This window comes from Nicotiana sylvestris, chromosome 2, assembly GCF_000393655.2.
Source record: "Nicotiana sylvestris chromosome 2, ASM39365v2, whole genome shotgun sequence".
NCBI lineage: Eukaryota > Viridiplantae > Streptophyta > Magnoliopsida > Solanales > Solanaceae > Nicotiana > Nicotiana sylvestris.
Genome location: NC_091058.1, coordinates 93,382,815 through 93,398,343, shown reverse-complemented (window position 1 = coordinate 93,398,343; position 15,529 = coordinate 93,382,815). Strand labels below are relative to the sequence as shown.

The following is a 15,529-nucleotide window of genomic DNA, read 5'->3' as shown; positions in this document are numbered from 1 at the left end:
CTGGGGAAATAGAAATCTGATTATACCCCGAGTACCTATCTAAAAAGCAAAAGTGGGACCTCCCTACCAATCTATCTAGCATCTGATCAATGAATGACAGTGGGAAATGGTCCTTCCGAGTAGCCAAGTTCAACTTCCTGTAATCCATACAGATTCGCCAACATGTGACTGTTCGTGTAAAGAGCAATTCATTCTTCTCATTTATCACTACCGTCATACCTCCCTTTTTTGGCACACACTCAACAGGGCTAACCCAGTTGCTGTCAGAGATAGGGAATATGATTCCTGCATCTAACCACTTAATCACTTCTTTCATGTTAGGGTTCAGCCTTCTTTGATGTTCTTTGGAAGGTTTGTGACCATCTTCTAGTAAAATCTTATGCATACAGAAGGCCGGGCTAATACCCTTAATGTCTGCAATGGTCCAACCAATTGCAGTCTTGCACTCCATCAATACCTACAAAAGTTGTTCTGCCTGCACATCTGATAAACTAGATAAGATAATAACATGTAAAGTGGAGTTAGGTCCCAAGAAGGTATACCTGAGATGAGATGGCAGTGGCTTCAGTTCCAACTTTGGTGGCTCTTCTATCGATGGCTTAGCTGGAGGAGATTTTTTTTTCTCTAAATGCAAGAGCTCAAACTCGAGCTCCCTTCTTCAAAAACCTTGGCCTTCAAGAGCAAGTACCCACTCTGCCAAGTCTTCTCCATTGGCTTCATCTAAGTTCATGAGACAGGCTGCTAGAGGGTCTTTAATGTTCAATGTCTCATCTTCCTCCTCCAAAATTACATCAATTGCATTTATTAGAGAGCAATTAGCAAATTCACTTGGTCTCCATATAGATTTCTGCACGTTGAATGTTATCTCTTCATCATTTAATTTCATTTTGAGCCCTCCAGTTTCACAGTCAATCAAAGCTCTCCTATTGGCCAAGAATGGTCTTCCCAAAATTACGGGAATTTCCTCGTCAACCCGACAGTCAAGGATGAAAAAGTCTACTGGGAACACAAACTTCCCAACCTGTACTAATACATCATCTAGAATACCAGAGAGCCTCTTCACTGTCCGGTCAGCCAATTGTAGTAACATGGACGTGGGTCTAGCTCTTCCAATGCCTAGCCTTTTGTAGATAGCTAGGGGAATAAGGTTTATGCTTGTTCCCAAATCACACAGTACCTTAGGAAAGGCATAGTTGCCAATTATGCATGGGATTGTGAAACTCCCTAGGTCAGATAGCTTCTCAGCTATGGGTCTCGTCACAACAGCACTGCAAGTCTGAGTCAGTGTAACCATGGCCAAGTCTTGAAAGTCAAACTTGCGGGACATCAAGTCCTTTATCATTTTCATATTGTGAGCACGTAATTTTTTCCTGACCAAAAATATTCCTACAAAGTCACAAAATAGATTTTTCTAATTTATTTTAATTTTTATGGAATTTTTAGGAATATCTGTTAAATTGTTTACATTTAGTTGAATTTTAATATTTTAAAATAATGGAAAATACCCTAAAAATATTCAAATTTCATGCATTGCATTTTTAGATTGATATTTGCATTTTTAGGTTTAAGTTGTTAATTAATTGCATTAATAGACAAAAATCAAAAATATTGACCATTTTTTACATTTTTAGCTTTTACTCTCAAGTTAGTAATTTCCTTGCATTATCTTTAAGTTAATTATTTATGTTTAGGTTAACAAATATAATTTTATGAATTAGATTTTAGTCTAGGATTTTTAATTAAATTTAGTAGGTTAAAAATCAAGAAAAGATAAAAAATAAATAAATAAGGGGGAAGCTTTGTTAAATCCCAAAATTGGGCCAAGACCAAAATCTCACAGCCCAATTTTTCCCCCCAATCTAGCCCAAACCCTCTAAAGACTGATCCATCCCCCCCTCCACTTAATAAAACGACGTCGTTTTGAGGCGTTCAATCTTGACCATTCATTTTTTTTGATCGAATGGCTTGGAATTGACCCTTATCTCCCATATAAGTGTCCTAACCCTACCCCCAAACCCTAGAGACCCCCCACCCTCTTCTCTGTCCTAGCCCTATCCCATGAGTTATAATACTTAATTCATACTCATATTTCTATAATAACTCCATATATGTAAGTCTAAGGGTAAAAGATTACCTCTTGTAGACCAAATCTTGAAAGACAACTTTTGGGATGTTCTTGAGATTTTGAAGAAATCCTATAAAATCCAATCAAAACCATGTTTTAACTAGTGAATAAGAAGTGAAATCACCATGAAAACACATTTAAAAACTCACCTTAGGTGTGCAATTGGATACCTTGGCCGGATTGGGGATGGAGAGGATGCCCTAGTCTTGAAAAATGACTTAAATCCTCTCATTTCCCATCCTTAGGTGTATTTAGAGGTCTGCTACTAGCGCTCCCGCACTAAGACCACGCTAAGGCCGCGCTCACGAGGCAGAATACTTCTCAATATGCCCGGCCACGCTTCCGCTGCGCACCTGGGCGCACATATGACACATGCCCAGTAAAATGGTCGTAACTTTTTGTATACACCTCCAAATGACGAACGGTTTAATGCATCGGAAACTAGACTCAAAGAGCTTTAATTTGATAGGTTGTGAATCACACACACCTTATATAAATGTAAATATGCTTGTCCAAGGCGAGGTCTTGTGCGTACTCATTTACAACTTTAGTCTATTATGAAATTTTCCAACTTGGCTTAGACTTAGGACTCCCATTAGACCCCAAATTACACATTATAAGACTTATGCACTTATTTACCAAATCCAACTGATGCCCATCATGTTAATAACACATAAAATATTATAATTAGCCTATATGGCTCCACAAAATCCTAATTTACTTACCGAAACTTTTCGGGGCCTTACATCCCCCCCTTAGGATCATTCGTCCTCGAATGAGGAGTAGAGTCCTACCCAAACACTTAACATAACATATCTCTTTTATAACCTACCTCAAGTCCCTAAATTTTGACTAACGCCCAAATGTTTCAGAAATTTCGGCAGCATCTCCTTTGTAACTAGGCCTATCCACCTACCAGAGAACCACCGAAACACCCTAACAACTCATCCACAACTCGACAAAGCACCACAATGTATATTTTCATATCACTAATCTTACCATTACAAGCGCTACATTATCATAATGATACTTGAACATGGACTGCACATTTTTAAATCATAACACCTATAAAGTACTTTTCAAATCTAAACTAATTGTTACACAATTGAGCGAAAATGTTTTCTTTCCATGACACTTTCGGCCTTCAAGGTAGCCTCCTCTACTTACAGGCTTTGCCAAAACACATTCACGAAAACACCCCAACCTCCAAACTTATCTAACCAGGATGACAACTAGATACCTCGCATAAGCTAACTATCCATTAACTTCACCTTCAATAATTTTCATCAGAATGATACATAAAGGATCTCCAACTACCTTCTTAGGTATAAACATGTGAAAACACAAAATATATGGGGAACTTCATACTCCTAGTGCGGCCTAGTGTGAAATAAACTTATGCAACCTTTATTATCAACTCACATAACGTCTTCAAGGGAAAATATTGAAAATAACCTGCTCACCCTCCTCAATTCTAAATCTCTATACGAACACCCACACTAAACCTTTGATGACCTTCAACAATTACTCTAAGATGTGCTATCATAAACTGACCATAAAATTACCTATCGAATATATGTGATCACACGGGGATGCTTCCTCTTTGACATGTTTGAACCTTCAATATCCACTAGATTTAATACAATGAGGAGCAATGGAATTTAAGATCAGGCTGGAATTATCTAGGAATCCATTAATGTGCCGAGCAGAGTATTTCATGAGGTTATATGCTAATAGACACGAAGAGTACTACTAACAATACTGACATGGTTAATTATTTTGATGACATTAATTATTAGACAAATGAGGCATATGGGTAACTAGTACATTGGCAATAGGAATCATTAAGGAGGAATATTCAAGTTCGTGACCCAATCGTCTCCTGGAGTGTAGGAAAAATCAGTTTATCGGGAAGGAGAATACTCTGGCACCTTGAATGTGATATGGGTTTCAAAGTACATGAAGTTGAATTACACTCCTATCATTAACTGCCATAAGGAATCTATGCCACAAGCCCATGAGGACGAAAAAAAGTTGAACACTTATGAGATTATCATGTTTCAAACAGCTTAATCTTTCCTGATAATTGATCCTATATGAGAGAACTAAAGATACGACAACTTGTCTTCCAAATCAATATGCTCATGATATGTGCAAAAATGTGAAGGCATCTAATCTCAACCTTTCACGAGTGAAACCACATAGCTAGGACATCTTAATATTGGGACGAAATCATGTATTGGTTAGAGGGGTTCTAATGGTTAACATGATGCTCCGGGGAGAAAGACAAATAACACTCCTATCCACCCTAGAAGGTGGAATACCAAGGGCAGCAAAACTCCCCGCACAAGACAATGACATCGTCAATAACCCTAGAAGCCGAGTGAGCTGAAGGCCACATAACCCATACAATCCGACCCATTTAAGACTTTTGAAAAAGGGATGCACTTTGGTTTGAAATCATGGCAATATAAGCTTGAACTTAAGGGAAATCATTACTTTTGGAACCCATGAGACTAGCCCACGTGGCCCTAGAAAATCGTTAACAATGACGAGAAAGTACTTAAAACCATTACGAGTTGGTGTAGAATAAGGCCTCAAAGTGTCCACATGAATAAGTTTGAAAGAATGAGACATCTTAATATATTTAATGGGGAAAATTAACCTGGGTTATCTACTCACAGGGACAAGCAGAGCAAGTAAATGGTTGTTAGAAGAACATCTATAAGGAATACCAGCAATATTTATCTATTCTAACAAAAGGAATATGTCCCCATCCTTGATGCTATAAGACTTCCTCTTTGATTCCATAAAACATAAATGAATTTTACAATGAGAGTTATCGATTAAATAGATAGTAGGGCAACAAAGCTAATGAGCACCATTTGGAACCAACAAGATTAAACTGAATTGAAGACATTAGAAGTCTATAGTAAAGGGGAATTTACCCACTTCCAGTGTCTCTTTTTTTTTTGAAAAGGGGGCTTGTAGAGTACATAAAAGTGAGGTGGATTGAATCGAATCATATAGTTGGATAGCTAGCCGAGAAAATGAGATAAGATCGTATTGAAAAATATGGAGAAACGACACATGATGCAAGGTAAATAAAAAGAAAGTGAAAGAGCCTATGGAAGTATCCTTTACATTGTAAGCATTAGGAAGGATGGTAATATAAGGGATTACGAGAAGTTAAATTTTTGAAAGAAGATCTCTATATGCAGTCACATGATGTATAGCTCAAGAATTCAAAAATCCAATTATGTTTAGCAACTCTGCTTCACAATGAAGCACTACAACACACTTCTACACAACCAACTATTACCAGCCAAATTGGGAGACACTATAAGACTTGACTGAGAGAGAGAAGCTTTTGCATACGAATGTGTTACTAGGTGCATTGCTCCTTGGTCAACCCAAAACCAAAAGGCGAGAGTTAGACTAATAAGCAGATCGTTGGACTAGCACATGTGCAGATATTTTATTATCGAAAGCAAATCATTCAATCTCAGCAATTACGGCATGCTATCAACCCTTGATGAACTTGACGTGAGGTGGGAACCCAATGAGATAGTATAAAATAATCATAGAAAGTTTGCAGATGTTCATAATAAGTTCTCCATGGATTTTTACTTGAGAAATACCCAAATGCTAATGAAAGACAGAAAATAGGAGAAACAAGCGTTGTGCTACGATAACCTCCAAAGGTGTGCTAGGTCTTGACGGAGAGCCTAGTAAGGGTCCTTACTAGAAAGGAAGTGCTACAATGACACATAGAAGGATATGTTCTCTCATGGTTATTGAAAAAATGTTGGGAAACTAGCACAAGGAATTCACTATCTAAGGAACACAATTAACACATGTTGTGGAGGTGTAAAGAGGAAATAAACATTTTTTATGAGCTGGACATGCTTCTGCTATATTATCTCCCAACTGCAATACGCGACCACGCCACGAGCAACCACAATACTAGGAACAAAGTGAGCTACTTACTACGGGATGTCCCAAGTTGACACGAAAGTTATACTAAGATGGCGACACAAGATTTTCCTATGACGGGGATGTGAGGGTCTCAATTTTCAGAGAGACTTTATGCACACGGTGGCCATTTCGATCGGCATGCACTCATGTGATAGATGTTAAGGTATGCTCTTATGTTACTAGATAGTGAGAATCTTTCATGATGATACTCGCAAGAGAGTAGAGTGAATGTTCAAACCATATAATCCATATACACAAGTGAGTAAAAGAGTGACTCATTGCAACACTGGGATACTTTACATGGAACTTGACACCACATGGGTAAACTTTACGACGGTGCATGCATAGGCACAAATGAGCAGACGTTGTCCATAAAAAGATTTTGAAACAAATCCAATTGCACATCATTATGAACAACACAAAAATTTTACTCATTGCATGTCTACATCCATATTGAAGAGTCCTCATAAACATGGTTTTAATAAGAAGTGAAATCACCATGAAAACACACTTAAAAACTCACCTTAGGTGTGCAATTGGATGCCTTGGCCGGATTGGGGATGGAGAGGATGCCCTAGTCTTGAAAAATAACTTAAATCCTATCATTTCCCATCCTTAGGTGTATTTAGAGGTCTGCTACTAGCGCTCCTGCACTAAGACCATGCTAAGGCCACGCTCACGAGGCAGAATACTTCTCAATATGCCCGGCCACGCTTCCGCCGCGCACCTGGGCGCGCATATGACACATGCCCAGTAAAATGGTCGTAACCCTTTGTATACACCTCCAAATGACGAACGATTTAATGCATCGGAAACTAGACTTAAAGAGCTTTAATTTGATAGGTTGTGAATCACACACACCTTATATAAATGTAAATATGCTTGTCCAAGGCGAGGTCTTGTGTGTACTCATTTAAAACTTTAGTCTATTATGAAATTTTCCAACTTGGCTTAGACTTAGGACTCCCATTAGACCCTAAATTACACATTATAAGACTTATGCACTTATTTATCAAATCCAACTGATGCCCATCATGTTAATAACACATAAAATATTATAATTAGCCTATATGGCTCCACGAAATCCTAATTTACTTAGCGAAACTTTTCGGGGCCTTACATCCCCCCCCTTAGGATCATTCGTCCTCGAATGAGGAGTAGAGTCCTTCCCAAACACTTAACATAACATATCTCTTTTCTAACCTACCTCAAGTCCCTAAATTTTGACTAACGCCCAAATATTTCAGAAATTTCGGCAGCATCTCCTTTGTAACTAGGCCTATCCACCTACCAGAGAACCACAAAAACACCTTAACAACTCATCCACAACTCGACAAAGCACCACAATGTATATTTTCTTATCACTAATCTTACCATTACAAACGCTACATTATCATAATGATACTTGAACATGGACTGCACATTTTTAAATCATAACACCTATAAAGTACTTTTCAAATCTAAACTAATTGTTACACAATTGAGCGAAAATGTTTTCTTTCCACGACACTTTCGGCCTTCAAGGTAGCATCCTCTACTTACAGACTTTGCCAAAACACATTCACGGAAACACCCCAACCTCCAAACTTATCTAACCAGGATGACAACTAGATACCTCGCATAAGCTAACTATCCATTAACTTCACCTTCAATAATTTCCATCAGAATGATACATAAAGGATCTCCAACTACCTTCTTAGGCATAAACATGTGAAAACACAAAATATATGGGGAACTTCATACTCCTAGTGCGGCCTAGTGTGAAATAAACTTATGCAACCTTTATTATCAACTCACATAACGTATTCAAGGGAAAATATTGAAAATAACCTGCTCACCCTCCTCAATTCTAAATCTCTATACGAACACCCACACTAAACCTTTGATGACCTTCAACAATTACTCTAAGATGTGCTATCATAAACTGACCATAAAATTACCTATCGAATATATGTGATCACACGGGGATGCTTCCTCTTTGACATGTTTGAACCTTCAATACCCACTAGATTTAATACAATGAGGAGTAATGGAATTCAAGATCAGGCTGGAATTATCCAGGAATCCATTAATGTGCCGAGCAGAGTATTTCATGAGGTTATATGCTAATAGACATGAAGAGTACTACTAACAATACTGACATGGTTAATTATTTTGACGACATTAATTATTAGACAAATGAGGCATATGGGTAACTAGTACATTGGAAATAGGAATCATTAAGGAGGAATATTCAAGTTCGTGACCCAGTCGTCTCCTGGAGTGTAGGGAAAATCAGTTTATCAGGAAGGAGAATACTCTGGCACCTTGAATGTGATATGGGTTTCAAAGTACATGAAGTTGAATTATACTCCTATCATTAACTGCCACAAGGAATCTATGCCACAAGCCCATGAGGACGAAAAGAAGTTGAACACTTATGAGATTATCATGTTTCAAACAGCTTAATCTTTCCTGATAATTGATCCTATATGAGAGAACTAAAGATACGACAACTTGTCTTCCAAATCAATATGCTCATGATATGTGCAAAAATGTGAAGGCATCTAATCTCAACCTTTCACGAGTGAAACCACATAGCTAGGACATCTTAATATTGGGACGAAATCATGTATTGGTTAGAGGGGTTCTAATGGTTAACATGATGCTCCGGGGAGAAAGACAAATAACACTCCTATCCACCCTTGAAGGTGGAATACCAAGGGCAGCAAAACTCCCCGCACAAGACAATGACATCGTCAATAATCCTATAAGCCGAGTGAGCTGAAGGCTACATAACCCATACAATCCGACCCATTTAAGACTTTTGAAAAAGGGATGCACTTTGGTTTGAAATCATGGCAATATAAACTTGAACTTAAGGGAAATCATTACTTTTGGAACCCATGAGACAAGCCCACGTGGCCCTAGAAAATCGTTAACAATGACGAGAAAGTACTTAAAACCATTACGAGTTGGTGTAGAATAAGGCCTCAAAGTGTCCACATGAATAAGTTTGAAAGAATGAGACATCTTAATGTATTTAACGGGGAAAATTAACCTGGGTTATCTACTCACAGGGACAAGCAGAGCAAGTAAATGGTTGTTAAAAGAACATCTACAAGGAATACCAGCAATATTTATCTATTCTAACAAAAGGAATATGTCCCCATTCTTGATGCTATAAGACTTCCTCTTTAATGCCATAAAACATAAATAAATTTTACAATGAGAGTTATCGATTAAATAGATAGTAGGGCAACAAAGCTAATGAGCACCATTTGGAACCAACAAGATTAAACTGAATTGAAGACATTAGAAGTCTATAGTAAAGGGGAATTTACCCACTTCCAGTGTCTCTTTTTTTTTTAAAAGGGGGCTTGTAGAGTACATAAAAGTGAGGTGGATTGAATCGAATCATATAGTTGGATAGCTAGCCGAGAAAATGAGATAAGATCGTATTGAAAAATATGGAGAAACGACACATGATGCAAGGTAAATAAAAAGAAAGTGAAAGAGCCTATGGAAGTATCCTTTACATTGTAAGCATTAGGAAGGATGGTAATATAAGGGATTACGAGAAGTTAAATTTTTGAAAGAAGATCTCTATATGTAGTCACGTGATGTATAGCTCAAGAATTCAAAAATCCAATTATGTTTAGCAACTCTGCTTCACAATGAAGCACTACAGCACATTTCTACACAACCAACTATTACCAGCCAAATTGGGAGACACTATAAGACTTGACTGAGAGAGAGAAGCTTTGGCATACGAATGTGTTACTAGGTGTATTGCTCCTTGGTCAACCCAAAACCAAAAGGCGAGAGTTAGACTGATAAGCAGATCGTTGGACTAGAACATGTGCAGATAATCTATTATCGAAAGCAGATCATTCAATCTCAGCAATTACGGCATGCTATCAACCCTTGATGAACTTGACGTGAGGTGGGAACCCAATGAGATAGTATAAAATAATCATGGAAAGTTTGCAGATGTTCATAATGAGTTCTCCATGGATTTTTACTTGAGAAATACCCAGATGCTAATGAAAGACAGAAAATAGGAGAAACAGGCGTTGTGCTACGATAACCTCCAAAGGTGTGCTAGGTCTTGACGGAGAGCCTAGTAAGGGTCCTTACTAGAAAGTAAGTGCTACAATGACACATAGAAGGATATGTTCTCTCATGGTTATTGAAAAAGTGTTGGGGAACTAGCACAAGGAATTCATTATCTAAGGAACACAATTAACACATGTTGTGGAGGTGTAAAGAGGAAATAAACATTTTTTATGAGCTGGACATGCTTCTGCTATATTAACTCCCAACTGCAATACGCGACCACGCCACGGGCAACCACAATACTAGGAACAAAGTGAGCTACTTACTACGGGATGTCCCAAGTTGACACGAAAGTTATACTAAGATGGCGACACAAGATTTTCCTATGACGGGGATGTGAGTGTCTCAATTTTCAGAGAGACTTTATGCACATGGTGGCCATTTCGATCGGAATGCACTCATGTGATAGGTGTTAAGGTATGCTCTTATGTTACTAGATAGTGAGAAGCTTTCATGATGATACTCGCAAAAGAGTAGAGTGAATGTTCAAACCATATAATCCATATACACAAGTGAGTAAAAGAGTGACTCATTGCAACACTGGGATACTTTACATGGAACTTGACACCACATGGGTAAACTTTATGACGGTGCATGCATAGGCACAAATGAGCAGACGTTGTCCATAAAAAGATTTTGTAACAAATCCAATTGCATATCATTATGAACAACACAAAAATTTTACTCATTGCATGTCTACATCCATATTGAAGAGTCCTCATAAACATGGTTTTAATAAGAAGTGAAATCAACATGAAAGCACACTTAAAAACTCACCTTAGGTGTGCAATTGGATGCCTTGGCCGGATTGGGGATGGAGAGGATGCCCTAGCCTTGAAAAATGACTTAAATCCTCTCATTTCCCATCCTTAGGTGTATTTAGAGGGCTGCTACTAGTGCTCCCGCACTAAGACCACGCTAAGGCCGCGCTCACGAGGCAGAATACTTCTCAATATGCCCAGCCACGCTTCCGCCGCACACCTGGGCGCGCATATGACACATGCCCAGTAAAATGGTCGTAACCTTTTGTATACACCTCCAAATGACGAACGGTTTAATGCATCAGAAACTAGATTCAAAGAGATTTAATTTGGTAGGTTGTGAATCACACACACCTTATATAAATGTAAATATGCTTGTCCAAGGCATGGTCTTGTGCGTACTCATTTACAACTTTAGTCTATTATGAAATTTTCCAACTTGGCTTAGACTTAGGACTCCCATTAGACCCCAAATTACACATTATAAAACTTATGCACTTATTTACCAAATCCAACTGATGCCCATCATGTTAATAACACATAAAATATTATAATTAGCCTATATGGCTCCACGAAATCCTAATTTACTTAGCGAAACTTTTCGGGGCCTTACATATTGAGTACAGGAAGGTAGTTAGTTTGTTTAGCATTTTGGAAAGTCACCCATATAACACCAGGTCTAAACACAATGCGATCATGTCTAGGAAAGAATCAGACGCATGTATTGTTGACCCACCGAGAGAGATGGTGGAATCTGAGTCTGGTTTGAAAGAAGAGGTACATAAGCTGAAACATCAAATAGCCGAAATGTATCAAGCATGGATCAGGGGGCATCCTCCACCGTCATTCCCTGCCAACTATACAGAAAATGTTGCTTTCATCCCACCACTATCACAATCCCAAGATCCCACTATTGTTGATATTTCCCCTCAGCATGCACCAGGATTCACCCCTTACCACCACTATCCCGGCACTTCAACCAACACTTTCCAGGCTCCACCAGCCAAATCAATCGCATACCCTACTACGCCATCTACTCCCATCTTTGTAGCCCCTCCGCAAGCTACCCTTCATCGACCTTCTAGAATCGTCGTTCCAAGCTCAAGATACCCAATACTATGCCTCATAGCCCACTTTCAAAGTCCCGGATCATTACTCCTACACTCCTTATTTTGAACCTCCTGTCGAAACTGAGAAACCACCCAAGAACGTGGAACAAGAGGAGATATTTAGGAAAGCAAAGAGTTTGGAGCAATCCTTAAGGAATATGCAAGGGTTGGGAGGCTAGTGAGTGTGTCTTATAAGGATTTGTGCTTGTTTCCTGATGTCCAGCTACCTGTCGGGTTCAAGATGCCCAAGTTTGACTTGTATGATGGGCATGGAGACCATGTGGCCCACTTAAGAGGATTTTGCAGCAAGATGAGGGGTGCTGGTGGGAAAGATTAATTGTTGATGGATATTTCAGTCAAAGTTTGAGTGGTGCAGTGTTGGAATGGTACACCCACTAGGACAATAGCAGGTGGTACACTTAGGACGACTTGGCTCAGGCTTTCGCTCGACATTTCGAGTACAACATAGAAATTGTCCCAGATCACCTATCCTTGACTAAGATAGAGAAAAATCCTAGTGAGAGCTTCAGGGAGTATGGTTTATGGTGGAGAGAACAGGCGGCATGGGTCAACCCTCAAATGGAAGAAGACGAAATGGTGTAGTACTTTCTTCAGGCCTTGGAGCATACTTAATTTGGTCATCCGATCTCAACCATAGGTAAGTCTTTTAATGAAGTGGTAAAGATGGGAGCAATGGTGGAAGAAGGGCTCAAATCAAGCAAGATCATGAGTTACTCCGCCATAAAAGCAACCACGCAAGCAATCCAGAATGGCACCAGGGGTGTGTTAGGGAAGAAGAAGAAGAAGAAAGAAAAGGTTGCCATGGTCATCTCAGGATCATGGCATGGCCCAATGGTTTCACCTCACCATTACACCCAGCCTCGACCCAGCCTCAAACCTACACCCAATCTCCATATAATCTACCCCAACACCTCTTCCCATCACAAGACCCTCAATATTCAGTCAAACCAACCTAATACCATGTCCACCACGCACAGTCATATGCTCAACCCTCTCCTTACCCGCAATAGCATGCCCCAGCTCCATAAAATCCATATCCACCCCCACAAATATACCAAAACCCTACTGGTCCAACCTTTCGACCCAGGCCGGAGTATAAACGGGAAAGGCAACAGCGAAAACAAACTTTCACCCCGCTTGGAGAGTCGTATGCCAGTTTGTTTCAGAGGTTGAGGCAGTTGGATGTTTTGAGGCTGATTGAGCCAAAATTACCAAACCCCCTCCAAAGATTTTGGATTATTCCCTCAGATGCGCATATTGTTCTGATGCTCCAGGGCACGACACAGAAAAGTGTTGGCATTTGAAGAGCGAAATCCAAGAGCTTATCGATATGAATCAAATTGTGGTCCAGAACCCGGAAGCGCCAAACATCAACAAAAATCGTCTGACGGCCCATGCCGAAATGCACATGATTGAGATAGTGTATATGGATGGGGAGCCCGAGAAGCCTTCGAAGTCTATCATGATGATCCATGCTAGTAAAAGTAATTCAGTCAAAACTCCAGTTGTTACAAATGCAACATCCTCGACAGCTGAAGGGCTGACAGACATGCTAAGCATGCCCAATGTTAAGCTGCCTGTATTAGTCGTGAAAGGGTTCCCAGATGATGCTGAAGCAAAGCAAAGAAAGCCGAGAGTGGTTGTGCCAGGAGTATCAAGTAAGCCTGTCATAATCGTGGAAGGGGCTCGCATTGCCTTTATTGTCATTAAACTCGTGACCCAGCTATTGATAGATAACACCAAGGCTGTTCCATGGAATTACAAGCAAGTGATAGTAACTTATAAAGGGAAAGAAGTGGAAAAGGAAGTTAATGAGACCCGGGTGTTGACTCGTTCGGGGAGATGCTTTACCCTAGAGGAATTAAGAAAGCTAAGCCACTCAAAGATAACCCAATCCCGGTAAAGAAGCCAGTTACCGAAGAGGAGGCGGAATAATTCTGGAGAAAAATGAAGGTGCAGAACTATTCCATCGTGGAACAGTTAAGGAAGACACCCGCTCAGATTTCTCTTTTATCATTGTTGATACATTCAGACGAACACTACCGGGCCCTCATGAAGGTTTTGAATGAGGCTCATGTCCCTGATAAGATCACGGTAAACCATTTAGAGAAGATTGCTAACAAGATATTTGAGGCAAACAGGATCACTTTCTCGGATGACGAGCTTCCTTTGGAGGGGACAGAACACAATCGAGCTTTTTATCTCACAGTGAAATACGAGGATTCTGTGGTCTCGAGGGTATTAATTGATAATGGTTCTAGTGCAAATATTTTCCCTCTCTCCACTCTGCAAAAGTTGAAGATTGGTACTGAAAGGAACCACAAGAACAGTATATGTGTCCAAGGTTTTGACGGAGGAGGGAAAGTTTCTGTTGGCGATATCATGCTTGAACTGACAATAGGACCAGTTGAATTCACTATGGAGTTCCAAGTGCTAGATGTGGCCATCTCCTACAATTTACTATTGGGCAGGCCCTGGATATATGTTGCTAAGGCAGTCCCGTCTTCCTTGCACGAAATGGTAAAGTTTGAGTGGGACAGATAGGAAATAATTGTGCATGGTGACGAGAACTTATGTGCTTACAATGATACATATGTCCCGTTTATTGAAGTCGAAGATGATAAAGGGCCTTGGGTCTACCAAACTTTCGAAACAGTATCAGTTGAGAAGATTCTGGAGAGGGAATGCATTCCAAGTCCAAAGCTAGCCTCCGCATCCATCATGGTAGCAAATGAAATGCTAAAGAATGGTTTCGTGTTGGGCAAAGGTCTGGGTTCATCTTTACAAGGTATCGTGCATCTAGTGTGTCTACGTGAAAATCTGGGTACGTTTGGTTTGGGATTCAAGCCCACGAGGGAGGAGGTGAAGAGGGCTAAAAGGTTGAAAAAGAAGGCATGTTCACTCCCTAAGCCTACCCCATGCCTCTCCAGGTCCTTTGTCAAGCCAGGGGTTGTGAAGCGCTCAATGTTAGCAATTCCAAAGCCTGTGGTCGACTTCGATAAAGAGATAATCAAAAGGTTCCAGAGTCTATTTGATGAGGTTAACATGGTGGAAATTGGAGAAGGTTCCAGTAAAGCAGATGTGGAGTTTGTTGGGCCAAAAGTGAAGCTTAGCAATTGGAAGGCTACTCCTCTCCCGACTCGGAAGGAGTTTTGGTAGTTTGATTTGTTTTCCTTTCTGTTATCCAGATTTTATTTTTCGCTTGTTTTGATATACAAACCCTTCAATCCTTTATTTTTAATGAAATGCAATTGCCCTTTTTTCCACTACTCCTAATAGTGTCATTTTTGTCTTTCTTTATACAGTTCTTTTTATGTTGGTTTCAATGACATGACATGCATGAGGAATTTTCGGCCAAGTCTTAAAAGCCAATCTAACTCTAAAATAATAATCCAAGAAGTAGAGTGCGATGATAAAATAGAATATGATGAAGAGGA

At 39.7% G+C, this 15,529-nt stretch overlaps 1 protein-coding gene across 1 annotated transcript; it reads right to left on the bottom strand.

The window, feature by feature from the left end:
* Positions 1-658: 658 nt before the first annotated feature.
* On the bottom strand, positions 659-1,342 carry LOC104232274 (uncharacterized). The gene has a single exon (XM_009785446.2). It carries the CDS (start codon positions 1,340-1,342, stop codon positions 659-661), a length of 684 nt encoding a protein of 227 aa, XP_009783748.2.
* Positions 1,343-15,529: the final 14,187 nt, after the last annotated feature.

Coding starts and splice junctions, on each gene's coding strand:
- LOC104232274 (XM_009785446.2), bottom strand. CDS start 1,342: ATGATAAAGGACTTGATGTCCCGCAAGTTTGACTTTCAAGACTTGGCC.